The 15000-nt window shown below is 37.8% G+C and overlaps 1 protein-coding gene across 1 annotated transcript in view; it reads right to left on the reverse strand.

Annotated features, from left to right (window-relative positions):
* Positions 1–8024: 8024 nt before the first annotated feature.
* Positions 8025–15000, reverse strand: part of zgc:153184 (uncharacterized protein LOC751652 homolog) — a 44468-nt gene continuing 37492 nt past the window's right edge. Inside the window, exon 6 of the mRNA XM_056473720.1 lies at positions 8025–8651. Within this exon, the coding sequence (XP_056329695.1) occupies positions 8301–8651 (351 nt within the window). The 3' untranslated portion in view covers positions 8025–8300. The remainder of the gene's footprint in view (positions 8652–15000) is intronic.

Below are 15000 nucleotides of genomic sequence, written 5' to 3' on the forward strand. Positions count from 1 at the left end.
TGAGCCTGGTTTCTCTCACTGTTTTTTTTTTCCTTCACTTTCGTCAATTGGTGAAGTGTTTTCCTCCACACTGTCGCCACTGGCTTGCTTGGTTTCGGACTAGTGGAGCTGCTCATCGATGGATTTCCTCTTCAGTGTTTGGACTCTCAGCAGTGAAAATTAAACCACACTGAACTGAACTGAACTTCAACTCTGAAAATTGGACTGACACTTTCAGTTTACAAGAACTTCTGTGCTCAGCTGCTTTGACACAGCCTACATTGTAAAAGCGCTATAGAAATAAAGATTAATTGAATTGACTATGATTTATTTACAATACAGTTTGTTAATTAACATTTTCTGTCTTTCAGTAGATGTATTATATGAGAGACTTGCTTTGTTTACCAAATAAGTGTATCTAACTGGATTCCCTGCTGAAAAATCCAGCTTAAACCAGCCTAGGCTGGTTGGCTGGTTTTAGCTGGTTGACCAGCCTGGTTTTAGAGGGTTTTGGCCATTTCCAGGCTGGTCAGGCTGGGAGACGACCAGCTAAAACCAGCTTGACCAGCCTAGTCAAGCTGGGAGCCCAGCTTAAACCAGCTATGTCCAGCTAAAACCAGGCTGGTCAAGCTGGTTTTAGCTGGATTTAGCTGGTCATTTTCCAGCCTGACCAGCTAAGACCAGGCTGGAAATGGCTGGAAACCAGCCTGGAAATGGCCAAAACCCCTCTAAAACCAGGCTGGTCAACCAGCTAAAACCAGCCAACCAGCCTAGGCTGGTTTAAGCTGAACTTTTCAGCAGGGTTTGCATTGTAAACATTAAATAAGAGTTAGAAATGTATTATTTTTTATTTCATATATTAAGTTTTCAGTAATGATACTCCCAAAATCAGAATAAACCTGCTGATTCTTTACAAAATTCTTCGCAGAAATAGGAAAAAACGTCAGCAGATTCTGTCTGGCCTTAGTTATAGATATTTCTTTTACTTTAGCACAAATGTCCTGAAAATGTACCGACTCTGGTGACCTCTGGTGGCTAATGATGGCATTTAGGTAAAAAAAGCTTTTGGCACAAATGAATACAAAAAATGCTTTGAATATTTGTAACTAGTTCGTTGTGCTCAGCCACACTCATTTTATGCGCTAGATATGGTACACTAATTGCATGTTGATGACAGGCCCACAGTGGTGGAAAGAGTACTGAAAAATCATACTCAAGTAAAAGTACCATTACTTGCCTTAAAATGTAGTGCAAGTTGAGTAAAAGTATCTGTTGTAAATATTACTCAAAGTAATAAGCTAAATTTGTACTTAAAATTTGTATTTTTTCATATTTCTTTATTGTAAATATTTTTGGCACATCAAAGCGTGGTTATGAAGACCGTCCGACAAGCTAATTCAGCTAAAAAGAGTGTTTAAAATGCATTTAAACCTCTTAATTAAACAGAAAATGAGGCGTGTAATTGCAAAAAGGTCTACTTTTTGAGAAAAAAAGAACCACCCGTTTTTCAAGGCTGGCTACAGGCCTGGATAAGTGTAAGCCTTTGAAGCCTTTGCGATAAAATGATTTAACGTCCACAAACCGGGATTGAAGCGTCTTCTTTTATAATTGTACTGTCATGCAGCTGTGGTGATCAATTACAGCGATTTTGCCGTCTTTATTACAAACATGCAGTGTTTTAAATACGTTTTAAACTTGTGAAACTCATTCTTGATCACATTTGATGATGACTGATGATCACAGAGTGCTGAACAGATCCTTTAATATAGGTTGCTTCGTGCACGTCCTATCTTGTTGATATAAGTCTATTACGATGATTATAGGTCTACTACAGAGACCTGTTTATACGCAGTTGCAATCAATTCAGTGGGCGGGGAAACCGCACTCCTAGGTGTACATAGTGGTGGGACTCAAAATGGGAGGGATTTGGATCCTATTTTATGGTCAGGAAATAAAAAAAAAGAGACTTTTTGTGTTTCTATCACCAATAGGGTATATGCCGAGCTAGTGTTGTTCCCATACTGATAGACTTCCGGTGACCTGTTATCGTGAGTTTTTTCCATTTCATACGGTTCCTTTTACAGCATCGATGTTGTAAAGTAATTAAAATACAATCAGTTAAATAGACTTTGGCATTTATTTAGTTGCTCAAGTGTAAAACGAGACAAAAAGCCGTTTACTCATACGCACCCGTCAGAATCGGCAGGTTAGCGCAGAAGCTCCATTGAATATACTGGGGTAAAATAAATGCTCATATTATAAACACATGGCGAGGGAACTGTAATTTAATGCAGTGCTTCTTGTACAATCTGAGACCCACTTTATATCAGATATCACTCAGCCAGTTGAGATCGCTGATTTATAAAGAAAACTGACCTTAAACGCGCCGATTTTGCATTGGCATACAATTCACCGGAAGCGCTTAACACAGGTTACTGGCAAATTAAAAGTCCTATTAGCATGCTTCAGCATATACCACATAGGACTGTGGACACACTATACCTACACTCAGTTCTGTCCAAACCGCTTACAAAAGAGGATTTTCATCATAGGTGCTCTTTAAACTTATCTAGGTATGTACCCCGTCCCAACCCCCCCAGAAATCATTGTTCGAGACTAAGACAAACCTTCTAACATTATTACAGCAGAATGTTATAATTGACAGCATTCTGTGAGTGTAAATAAAGCTTTTTATTCAGTTCATTAAATGGATAATATAAGGTCATTGATGCAGTACAGTAGATTTGCAGTCACAGTGATATATATATATATATATATATATATATATATATATATATAATTTATTTTAATAATAAAGCATGTTTGCATAGAAATTGAGACTGCTGGTAAATTAGTTTTTAGCAATATCTCGTCCACTATAGGCTATTATTTGTAGCTTGTTTACCATATCAGCAAGATTAACCAAAAAGAAGATGGAGAATGACCACACACATCAGAAAAGAAGCTTCTTCAAACTGTTTCTAAAATGTGGTGGAGTTGGAAACGCGCTGATTGATGAATAAGAAGAGAGGTCATAAATACTGAAGAGAAATATTTCCTCTTCTGTTTTTGTTTATTCAGTATTATTTGAGTGGGGCGACACAGTGGCGCAGTAGGTAGTGTTGTCGCCTCACAGAAAGAATATCGCTGGTTCGAGCCTCGGCTGGGTCAGTTGGCATTTCTGTGTGGAGTTTGCATGTTCTCCCTGAGTTCGTGTGGGTTTCCTCCAGGTGCTCCGGTTTCCCCTACAGTCTAAAGCCAAAACAGGCTCATTGTGAAAACGTAGCCCTGCGGACGTTTCTGGAGACAGCGAATTATGTAGGCGGAGGTACGTATGGCAGCATTTAATTTCTTAAACGAATGCTACAGGGCGGTGTGACGCCGTTCCTTTTCGCGCTTACCAGCTGACCGCTTACCTCCGTATGGACGGCATTCCAGCCGCAACCAGTTTGTCCCGTTAGCGCGCCACGTCCGTCGGTGGATTTGAGATGCAGAGAGGAGTTGACCACGAAGACGGGGGTTCAAGTCCGGTGAAGAGCAGTTCCAGAAAGCAGGTAAGACAATAACAGAATCCAAAATATAAAACAAACAGGTGAATAGCAGGGTGAGGATGTGGTAAAAAAAAGTCAGACGAGGGCTTTTATTTTTTTGGATTGCTTTTGAAACGTGTTGGTTCGGTTTAGGGAAGGGGGAGGGTGGGTCAATCGATAAAATTGGTTGGGTTTAGGGAAGGGGGAGGGTAGGTCAGCCGATCGTTCGCTCAGTCAGTCAGAAAGTCTGTCAAAAAGTGAGTCGACAGCGGCCTCTGGTGGGTTTACGCGAGAACAGCAGGCGCGAATGGCACTCGCGAGGGAAATTCGAGATCTCGAAAAGCGTACACGACGACCTCTGGCGGATTCGCGAAAACAAATACTGCAGAAAAACGTGCCGCCGGGACATATTTCGCGGTCTCCAGAAACGTCCGTGGAGGTACGTTTTCAGAATGAGCCTGGGTTGTCTAAAGACATGTGGTACAGGTGAGTTGGGAAGGCTAGATTGTCCATAGTGTATGAGTGTGAATGAGTGTGTGTGGATGTTTCCCAGAGATGGGTTGCAGCTGGAAGGGCATCCGCTGCGTAAAACATATGATGGATAAGTTGGCGATTCATTCCGCTGTGGTGACCCCAGATTAATTAAGGGACTAAGCCGAAAAGAAAATGAATGATTATCTGAGTGTAGCGTTAAAACGCAATACATTTAAATAAAAGACTGCTCATGTGCCTTGGTTGAAATATAATCATGAACACATGATATACATCATTTATGGAGCAGCTGATGTCGGATTTATATCGTTTACTGTAAACGTGAGTGTGGTGATTTCTGGATTCCTGAACAGTGAGGACTTTGGCATTGTAAATATTGCGCCCGAGTAAACTTTCCTCGACCAGGACTTTAGCCATGCACCTTTCACAGATGAATGTGAGGTACTTCAGAATGCCTATTGTATAAATCATTAACAAAGTAAATTCACCAGGAGCCCCTTACCAAAGCTAACCATGTTTTATTATAGTAAAAGTGTAGTAATCTTGATTTTAGCATGTTGATTTCCATTTGTTTAACCCTCATTCATTCATCCATTGTATTTTCGGCTTAGTCTCTTTATTCATCAGGGGTCGCCACAGCGGAATGAACCGCCAACTTATCCAGCATATGCTTCATGCAGCGGATGTCCTTCCAGCTGCAACCCAACACTGGGAAACATGCACTCTTACATTCACACACATACACTACGGCCAATTTAGCTTATTCAATTCCCCTATAGTGTGTTACTTTGGACTGAGGGGGTAACCGGAGCACCCGGAGGAAACCCACGCCAACACGGGGAGAACATGCAAACTCCACACAGAATTTCTAAATGACCCAGCCAAGGCTCGAACCTGTGACCTTCTTGCTGTGAGGCGATCATGCTACCCATTGTGCCATCGTGACGCCCTTGTTTAACCCTACTTTTTTACAAAAAACTTCACGGTCGACCATGTTTTTGTTTTCTTTGTAGTAAAACCGGGGTAAATATTTGTAAGGGTTAGATATGCCACAAGACCACTCTGACAACATTCAATCCCATGATTAATGAAGACTTGTTTTTGTCTCATTTGTAGTCCAAATATCTTAAAATTCTTAAATCAAGAAGCATTTTAAAGACAAATTAAAAATATTGTGTTGTTTTAAGAACTTTTAGGTCAAAATTAAGTGAGTTATTTGAGTTAAGTGAGAATAATCTGCCAACGAAGTAAGCAAGAAAACCTTCATTCATTTATTTCTTTTCAGCTTAGTCCCTTTATTAAACTGGGGTCACCACAGCAGAATGAACCGCCAACTTATCCAGCATATGTTTTACACAGCGGATGCCCTTCCAGCAGTAAACCATCACTGGGAAACATCCATACACACTCATTCACACTCATACACTACAGACAATTTAGCTTACTCAATTCCCCTATGGCGCATGTCTTTGGACTTGTGGGGGAAACCGGAGGAAACCCGGAGGAAACCCAACATGAGGAGAACATGCAAACTACACTTAGAAATGCCAACTGACCCAGCCGAGGCTCCAACCAGCGACCTTCTTGCTGTAAGGCGACCGTGATACCCACTGCTCCACCGTGACGCCCCCAAATAAACTTATCTTATGAATTTATTAAAAAACAACAAATTTGGTGGATTACTTAGCTTATATTAAGGAAAAACATGCTTAATTTTGACTTAATATCTGAAAACAAAACTATATTGTTGGTGTGTCTATACCAGGGGTGCCCAAACGTTTTCTTATGAAGGGCCAAAAAGCAAACTTGATTGAGGCTAGTAGGCCGAAGGTAAATATAGTTGCCATGGGTAATTTCCTTATTTATTTTATAATATTTAAAACTAACTAGAAAACATTTATTTATATTAACTAATGCTTTTTTGGGTGGCGCAGTAGGTAGTGCTGTCGCCTCACAGCAAGAAGGTTGCTGGTTCGAGCCTCAGCTGGGTCAGTTGGCGTCTCTGTGTGGAGTTCGCACGGGTTTCCTCCGGGTGCTCCGGTTTCCCCCAAAGACATGTGGTACAGGTTAAATGGGTAGGCTAAATTGTCCGTAGTGTATGTGTGTGTGAATAAGTGTGTATGTGTTTCCCAGTGATGGGTTGCAGCTGGAAGGGCATCCGCTGCATAAAATAAATGCTGGATGAGTTGGCGGTTCATTCCGCAGTGGCGACCCCTGATTAATAAAGGGACTAAGCCGAAAAGAAAATGAATAATGCTTTTTTTTAATAATATAAAATTAATAAAAAATATTTTGTACATATTATAATGAATTTATCACAGTAAAAACACTAAATACACTAGTTTTTGCTTTCATTTGCTCCCCAATGTCTTCTGCATAGCCCTCTATCTAGCCCTCTCTATATTTTGTTTTGTGGCTCAGCAATAAAACATACACACCAAAAAGGTAACGTCAAATTAGAAATGACCATCTCTTTTAAAGGCATTCACCCCAACCTTCTCCATTATTCTCACTCTCTTCTCTAATGAGATGGTGTGCCAAATCAAAGGTTACAATGGGCCAACTTTGGCCCACAGGCCCTACATTAGGGGATATTTTTAAGGATGGGGGATTTTTTCTATGTAAGAAAGCATTTTCTGCATTGTTGATATTTCCTTTAGCAATATGAAGTCCACAATTCAATCATACTTGAAAAAATAATACATTTTGAAACCTTTGCATTCAGACATTGATCCACCCCACACTGTAAAACAATCTCTGTTAATGATCAGTCTCCATATTTTGTGATTCTCAAGTGTTCTCCGTTTATTTACAGTTGTGAATTGCATTATGGGATGTTGATCTCTGCTCTGTCCACTTCTGATGTTGAAAATTCAACTATAGAGTTTAACAAGGTGACTTTTACTGACATTTCAGTAGTTATATAATGCACAAGAAATAATAAATAATAATAAAAGGATTTTGTGGGCCACATGGTTGCTCAGTGGTTAGCACTGTCGCCTCACAGCAAGAAGGTCGCTGGTTTGAGTCTCGGCTTGGTCAGTTGGCATGTCTGTGTGGAGTTTGCATGTTCTCCTCATGTTGGCATGAGTTTCCTCCGGGTGCTCCGGTTTCCTCCATGATCCAAACACATGCGCTACAGGTGAATTTAATAAACTAAATTAGCCGTAGTGAATGAGTGTGTATGGGTGTTTCCCAGAACTGAGTTGCAGCTGAAAGGGCATCCACTGTGTAAAACATATGCTGGATAATTTGGCGGTTCATTCCGCTGTGGCGACCTCTGATAAATAAAGGGATAAAGCCGAAGGAAAACGAATGAATGAAAGTTCGATAGACTCATAAGGTTAATTTGATTCAGCTTACAAAATTTAAGGCAACCAGCATTTTATTAGTGTAGGTTTTTGGGGGACATCTTATTGGTTTTATGTTCAATCCACACTGTTGATTACTGATGCTATAAAAGTGATTTAACTACTGCTTCATAGATCAATTTAAGTTATAAAATGAAGAGTTAGGAATCATTTATAGGTACATGTCATACCCTTTAGCGGACACTAGAGAGCAGCACACTTAACAACTAAGTTTTCCTGTCATTTGCATTACACTGAACTGAAGCAAGTTTAATTTAACTAGAATTACACCAGCATTCTAGACCGAAGAACGTTAAAAACCCAAAAACCTACTCTACTTATGACCAGTTTCTGTATTTTATGATTCTCAAGTGTTTTTTCTGTGTATTTCCAGTTGTGAGTTGCATTATGGGATGTTGATCTCTGCTCTGTTGACTTCTGATGTTGAAAATTCAACTCCACAGTTTAACAAAGTGACTCTTATTGACATTTTAGTAGCTTGAAAAAAGTAAGAAATAATATCTGCAGAAATTAGTCTGTAAAATAACAAGAAACGTGCTGCAGTTTAGTACAAGGTTTTGTAGCGTAATATACAGCACCAACCAAGACAATAGAGCACTTTTAATCACTATTAAAAATATTCATAAAAGTCATTTTTTCCAATTTTTCAAGGTTAAAAGTTGGAAGAAAGATCAAGATCTCATAATGCAACTAAACAGCATAAATAAAAATAAAACATGAATCACAACATATAGAAAACTGCTAATTTACGGATATTTTGAGTCAGTTCTCTGCAAATCCACCTAAATATGAATTATTATCTCCATTAATTAAACAGGAGTCAGTCAATCTCACTACTTTAGTTTTCTAAAGCAACACTTACAGCGTCTTCAAGCAAACAAACCCAAACAAAAGCGCTCCACTTCTGATGACCTTTAACTTAATACTTCTACTCTGCCTCTTTCTCCACCGTGTCCTCTTTCACTTCTGTCCTGTCCTCCTCCGCCTCTTCTTTCTCTTCTTCTTCTTGTTTACAGTCAGAAGCTTCACATTCCTCCTCCTGGTCTCCTGTATTAGTTTCTTGGTTTGCTCTGTCCTCTGTCCTGGTTTGAGCAGAGTCAGCAGTGTTTTCTTTTTCTTCGTTGTCCTCCTGCAAACGCCCACAGATCAGATCTTCTCCGTTCTGCTGTACAGTTTCGAGTTGAGAATTGCTGTCCTCTTGCACTTTGTTTTCTTCGCTTGCTGATTTCCTGTGCAGGCGTGTGGGCAGCCGGCGCTTGAACGATAGTCTGGCCCGACTCTGTGGAGAAAACACAGAAACACTAATAAAGAGAGATTTATTGTCTTAATATCACACCGACATGACTGTGGACACACTATACCTCCACACAGTCCTGTCCGAAGACGATTTTCATCATAGACGCCCTTTACAGATGAGGTCAGTGGGCTATATGCACAGCAAGTGTTGTTCAGCCACCGATAAACTTCCGGTGAAAGGTTAGTGTGACTATTTCTAATTTCATAAGGTTTCATTTACAGCGTCGATAATGTAACTTAATCAAAATATAGATTTACATTATAAATAGACATATTCATTCATTTGTTCAAGCGTAAAATTCGATGAAAGACTGCTTAAACGCAATCGCCATCAAGAGCAACTCCACTGAAAATACTGTGGTAATTTTTTGTGCATATTTTAAAGACATGACACAGGATAATGTAATTTAAAGCAGTGCTTCTTGTCTTGTGTGAACCCACTTTATATTGTATCTCAACCAGACAGTGAAGATCATTGAATTTAAAACGAACCTGATCTTAAAAGTGGTGAGTTTATAATGACATGACAGTTCACTAGAAGCACCTGGCAACGCAAGGCAAGGAATTTATATAGATAATGAAATTTATACAGCACATTTCATACAGATTATAATTCAAAGTGCTTTACATAACCAGGAATAAAATAATAAGAACATGAAAACAACAAAGAATAAAATGATTAAAGACAGATAAAAACAGTAAACAGGTCTTAAAAGAATAAAAAAGAAATGAAAGACATAATAGCGTGATCTGTGGGATGTAGCGCAGTGCTCATTCAGTAAAGGCACAGCTAAACAGGATGTGTTTTCAGGCTTGATGTGAATGTGCCTAATGTTGGAGCACATCTGATCATTTCTGGAAGCTGATTCCAGCAGCAGGGGGCGCTGTTAGTAGCTGAAAGCCGATTCACCCTGCTTTGACTGATCTCTTGGAGTTTCTAGTTTATATGATCCTAAAGATCTGAGTGATCTGTTAGGTTTGTATTCAGTGAGCATATCTGTAATGTATTGAGGGCCCATTTAGTGATTTATAGACCAGTAATTATACTTTAAAATCTATTCTGAATGTAACTGGGAGCCAGTGTAAAGACTTGAGGACAGGTGTAATATGCTCTGATTTTTGGTCAAAATCCTGGCCGCAGCGTTCTGGATGAGTGTTATGAACTGCACCGTTTGCTGCCTGTATGTTCTTTCTGTCTCTATCCGTCTCTCTCTATCTCTAATTGTATCGGAAAAACGTTCATTACTCGAAGCTTTCTAAATCAGAGCTCGATGAGGACCTCTTCAGGTTAGAGTGTGGAAAAGCACTGTGTTGCAATAATGTCAAATGTTCACAACTGACCAACTCATTCATGTAGTAATACAACAACAGTAATAGAAACAAATTACTCTAGTTCTTACACATAAGGTATGTTACATTACACCACCGATGACTGAAGTAAAATCCAAGGTATGCAAAAGTACTTACATTTATCATACTACAACTAGTCCCATTCCAAGCAGGGATCGAGCCAGCGATTCCTGCATGGGAGGCAAATTCTATAAGGAGGAGGCTATGTGAGTAATGTTTTTGGGTTGCACTCGATAGCTGGCTTCCGTTAACCACTATACTATAATATGCAGTGGTTTTCTTTAAAGATAGTCTGTAAAAAATACGCTAATACACTTTAGTATGCTTCAAAAGCTTTTTAATATAAATGACTATTGTATTTAGTTTAATTACTGGTGTATGGGACCGGTGCAGTGCTTTGAAACATTAGAAATGTATGTAATCTACGCTTAATCTTTCGCTATACACTTTACTAACCCATGGGGGTGTAAACCTTTGAATCAAAATTTAAAGCAGTCACTTGGGTATAGGCGAAAATGAAGCTTCGGACGTCACTGATCACGTGATGATGGCAAAACGAATCAAGCTCCGGCACACTGCTTCACTGCGAGATGTATCGTTTTTTTGCTACATGCTTCGAAGCCTCGGCGCACAACGTCACATCACTACCGCTAATGCTCCATTCAAAATCCTTCTGTGACTTTTGACAAGGGAGATCTGGAACAACATAGTAAGTCACGTGACATACATACTTTACACGCAGGATTATTGATGTATAGACACACTAGTTAGCGAAGTGCGCTAATTTTGTATTTCTATTTTTCAGATTAGTGTAAGTTCAGGGCGCTTTTGGCGCTGAAGACTTTTCTTTTCATATTGTTTTCTTATTAAGTGGTTTGGGGAGGAGTTTAAGGGAATATTTTTGTTATTTTTATTTCTTTGATTTTGCTAGCGCACCTTCAGTTCCCTCTCCCGGGTTTATCTTGCTTATTTTCAACTTCATCTTATTGTTTATAAATACTGTGGGAGCAATAAATCTTTTGCGGTGCTAATTTGTGGTTGTGTCTTCTCTTGCCATTTTAATCTCCAGTTTATACTTTGGTCATCTTTATGTTACTCCTTTTAATTCCCAAGACATATTTTCATCAAGGTCGTAACAATGAGCTGCAACTGTCTGACTTTCTTTTTGGGAAGGCCAGTTAGGAGTCCATTACAGTAATCCACCCTGCTGGTCATAAAAGCCTGAGCGAGCTTATTCCAAATTAAATTCCTCGTGTATATACCCCATTCAGGTCTACAAAATATAGCTCAATAGGTAAATCCTCCATTAACAGAGTATAAGCGGCTGACTTCTTTTGTGAATGCTGTTTGAAGAGGTTACAGAGGGTGCGATGCAGAAGTGGCCTGATTGGATTACAGTCTGCAAACCCCCCCGTTGTTCTGTGCCTGGGCAGACTCTATAGGCTTACACAGAGCTTAAGCCCACAATACTGCCTCTGCGCCTTCATGCTGAAATCATCAGATCCTGTTCTGCACACTTCACAGATTCTCACACAATCTGCAAGCTTGTGGAAGGACACTGCTGAACTTTCAGGAGATCATGTTTTGCCGCTCACATTCTTCATCTACAACTAATGCTTTTCAATCCAGTCCTAAATCTATTACAGTATGGGTTGGATTTCATCTAACTATAAATGGTGTGAATTCTAAGTAAGCTTCCCCTTTTAAAATGGTACACACTGAAAAAAATACACAGTCAAAGTCAGAATTAGTAGCCCTCATGACTATTCCCACAATTTCTGTTTAACGAACAGAGGATTTTTCAACACATTTTAATAACTCATTTCTTTTATCTTTGTCATGATGACAGTAAATAATATTAGACTAGATATTCTTCAATCAGAATCAGAATCAGAATCAGAATCAGAAAGAGCTTTATTGCCAGGTATGTTCACACATACTAGGAATTTGTTTTCGTGACAGAGCTTCTACAGTGCAACAGGATTACAGAGACAGGACAAAAAACAGAGAATAAATATATTTTAAAAAATAGAAGTAAGTAGTGAGTGCAAATATACAGATTGACAAGTGTATGTACGTGTTTATTACTATATACAATGTTATATGTGCAGCTGTTATGTGCAAATTGGCATGTAAAGTGTGTTGTTAAATAAGTGTATATGTGTATAAAAGTGTATAGCAAGTAGGGATGTTGGTTTCGCAATATTATCATCAAGTGTTCATGAGATGGATTGCCTGAGGGAAGAAACTGTTTCTGTGTCGGGCTGTTCTGGTGCGCAGTGCTCTGTAGCGTCGACCAGAAGGTAAAAGTTCAAAGAGGCAGTGTGCTGGGTGTGAGGGGTCCAGAGTGATTTTGGCAGCCCTTCTGCTCGCTCTGGATAAGTACAGTTCTTGGGGAGTAGGAAGGGTTGTACCAGTGATTCGCTCAGCAGTCCGAACTATTCGACGTAGTCTTTGGAGATCGTATTTAGTAGCTGAGCTAAACCAGACAGTTATTGATGTGCAGATGACTGATTCAATGATGGAGGTGTAGAACTGTTTCAGCAGCTCCTTTGGGAGGTACTAGTATTCAGATACTAGTATTCAGCTTACAGTGACATTTAAAGGCTTAACTAGGCTAATTAGGGTAATTAGACAAGTCACTGTATAACAGTGGTTTGTTCTGTAGACAATCGAAAACAAATATTGTTTAAGGGGTCTAATAATATTGACCTTAAAATTATTTTAAAAAAATAAAACCTGCTTGTATTTTAGCTGAAATAAAACAAATAAGACTTTCTCCAGAAGAAAAAATATTATAGGAAATACTGTGAAAATTTCCTTGCTCTGTTAAACATCATTTGGAAAATATTTGAAAGAAAACAAAATTCACAGGAGGGCTAATAATTCTGACTTCAGCTGTATATATTTTCTTAAGTAAGAGTTTTTGTCTTGTTTCTAGCCCAAAAATCTAAAAATTAAATCATTAAATCAAGTTTAAAATTAAATCAAGAAGCATTTTGCTTAAATCAAGTAAAACATATTGAGTTGTTTTCATAAATAATTTGTCAAAATCAGTTTTTCCTTAAAACAACCAAAATAATCTGCCAAATGGGGGTAAGCAAATAATGTTAGTTTAATTAACAATTCACTGCAATTACTACTGACTTATTACCTGTCTGTTATTAAGATAGGAACTGTTTATTAGCACTTATAAAATATGATCTTATTTTACATCCCTAGTCCTACTCAATACCCAAACCAAAACCCAACTAATACCTTACTAACTATTAATGAGCAGCTAATTAGTAGTTTATTAAGCTGAAAGTCTTAGTTAATTGTTTGTTAATAGCATTAACTGTACATTAAAATAAAGTGTGACCAAAAAAATCTTACATAGTGTGTCTCTAAAGTGCTTTTTTCTTCTTTTGCAGTGTCGATATGTGAGTCTGTGTGACCTTGTAAACTATTCAAAAAAGATAACTGTTTATCAGCAATTATAAAATATGATTGTATTTTAGACCCTGTGTCCTACCCAATACTCAAACCTAAACCCAATTAATACCTTACTATTAATAAGCAGCTATTTAGTAGTTTATTGAGCTAAAAATCTAAGTTAACGGTTAGTTAATTGTACGAATTGCACATTAAAATAATAAAAAAACGTACGTATTGTGTCTCTAAAGTGTTTTTTTTTCTTCTTTTGCAGTGTAAAGTGAGATGCAGTGTTGATATGTGTCTGTGTAAACCATTCAAAGAAAGATAACTGTTTATCAGCAATTAAAAATATTATCTTATTTTACATCCCGTGTCCTACCCAATGCCCGAACCCAAACCCAATTAATACCTTACTTTTTATAAGCAGCTTATTAGTAGTTTATTGAGTTAAAATCTGAGTAATGATTTGTAAATAGCATGAATTGTATATTGAAATAATGTGTAACCAAAAAATCTTACATGTTGTGTCTCTAAAGTGTTTTTTTTTCTTCTTTTGCAGTAGATGCAGTGTAAATATGTGAGTTTGTGTGACCCTGTAAATCATTCAAACAAAGATAACTGTTTATCAGCAATTATAAAATATGATCATATTTTAGATCCCATGTCCTACCCAATACCCAAACCTAAACCTTACTAATACTTTACTATCAATAAACAGCTAATTAGTAGTTTATTGAGCTAAAAATCAAAGTTAACAGTTAGTTAATAGTATGAATTGCACAATAAAATAAAAAAAATCATACGTATTGTGTCTCTAAAGTGTTTTTTTTTTCTTTTGCACTGTAAAGTGAGATGCAGTGTTGATATTTGTCTGTGTAAACCATTCAAAGAAGATAACTGTTTATCAGCAATTAAAAATATGATCTATTTTACATCCCGTGTCCTACCCAATACCCGAACCTAAACCCAATTAATACCTTACTATTAATAAGCAGCTTATTAGTAGTTTACTGAGCTAAATTCTGAGTTATGATTTGTTAATAGCATGAATTGTATATTGAAATAAAGTGTAGCCAAAAAATCTAACATGTGTCTCTAAAGTGTTTTTTTTTTGTTCTTTTGCAGTAGATGTAGAGTCGATATGTGAGTCTGTGTGACCCTGTAAATCATTCAAACAAAGATAACTGTTTATCAGCAATTATAAAATATGATCTTATTTTAGATCCCGTGTCCTACCCAATACCCAAACCTAAACCTTACTAATACTTTACTATCAATAAACAGCTAATTAGTAGTTTATTGAGCTAAAAATCAAAGTTAACAGTTAGTTAATAGTATGAATTGCACAATAAAATAAAAAATATGAATATATTGTGTCTCTAAAGTGTTTTTTTTCTTCTTTTGCAGTGTAAAGTGAGATGCAGTGTTGGTATGTGTCTGTGTAAACCATTCAAAGAAGATAACTGTTTATCAGCAATTAAAAATATGATCTACTTTACATCCCGTGTCCTACCCAATACCCAAACCTAAACCCAATTAATACCTTACTATTAATAAGCAGCTAT

The sequence above is a fragment of the Danio aesculapii genome, chromosome 15, assembly GCF_903798145.1.
Source record: "Danio aesculapii chromosome 15, fDanAes4.1, whole genome shotgun sequence".
In the NCBI taxonomy this organism is placed as follows: domain Eukaryota; kingdom Metazoa; phylum Chordata; class Actinopteri; order Cypriniformes; family Danionidae; genus Danio; species Danio aesculapii.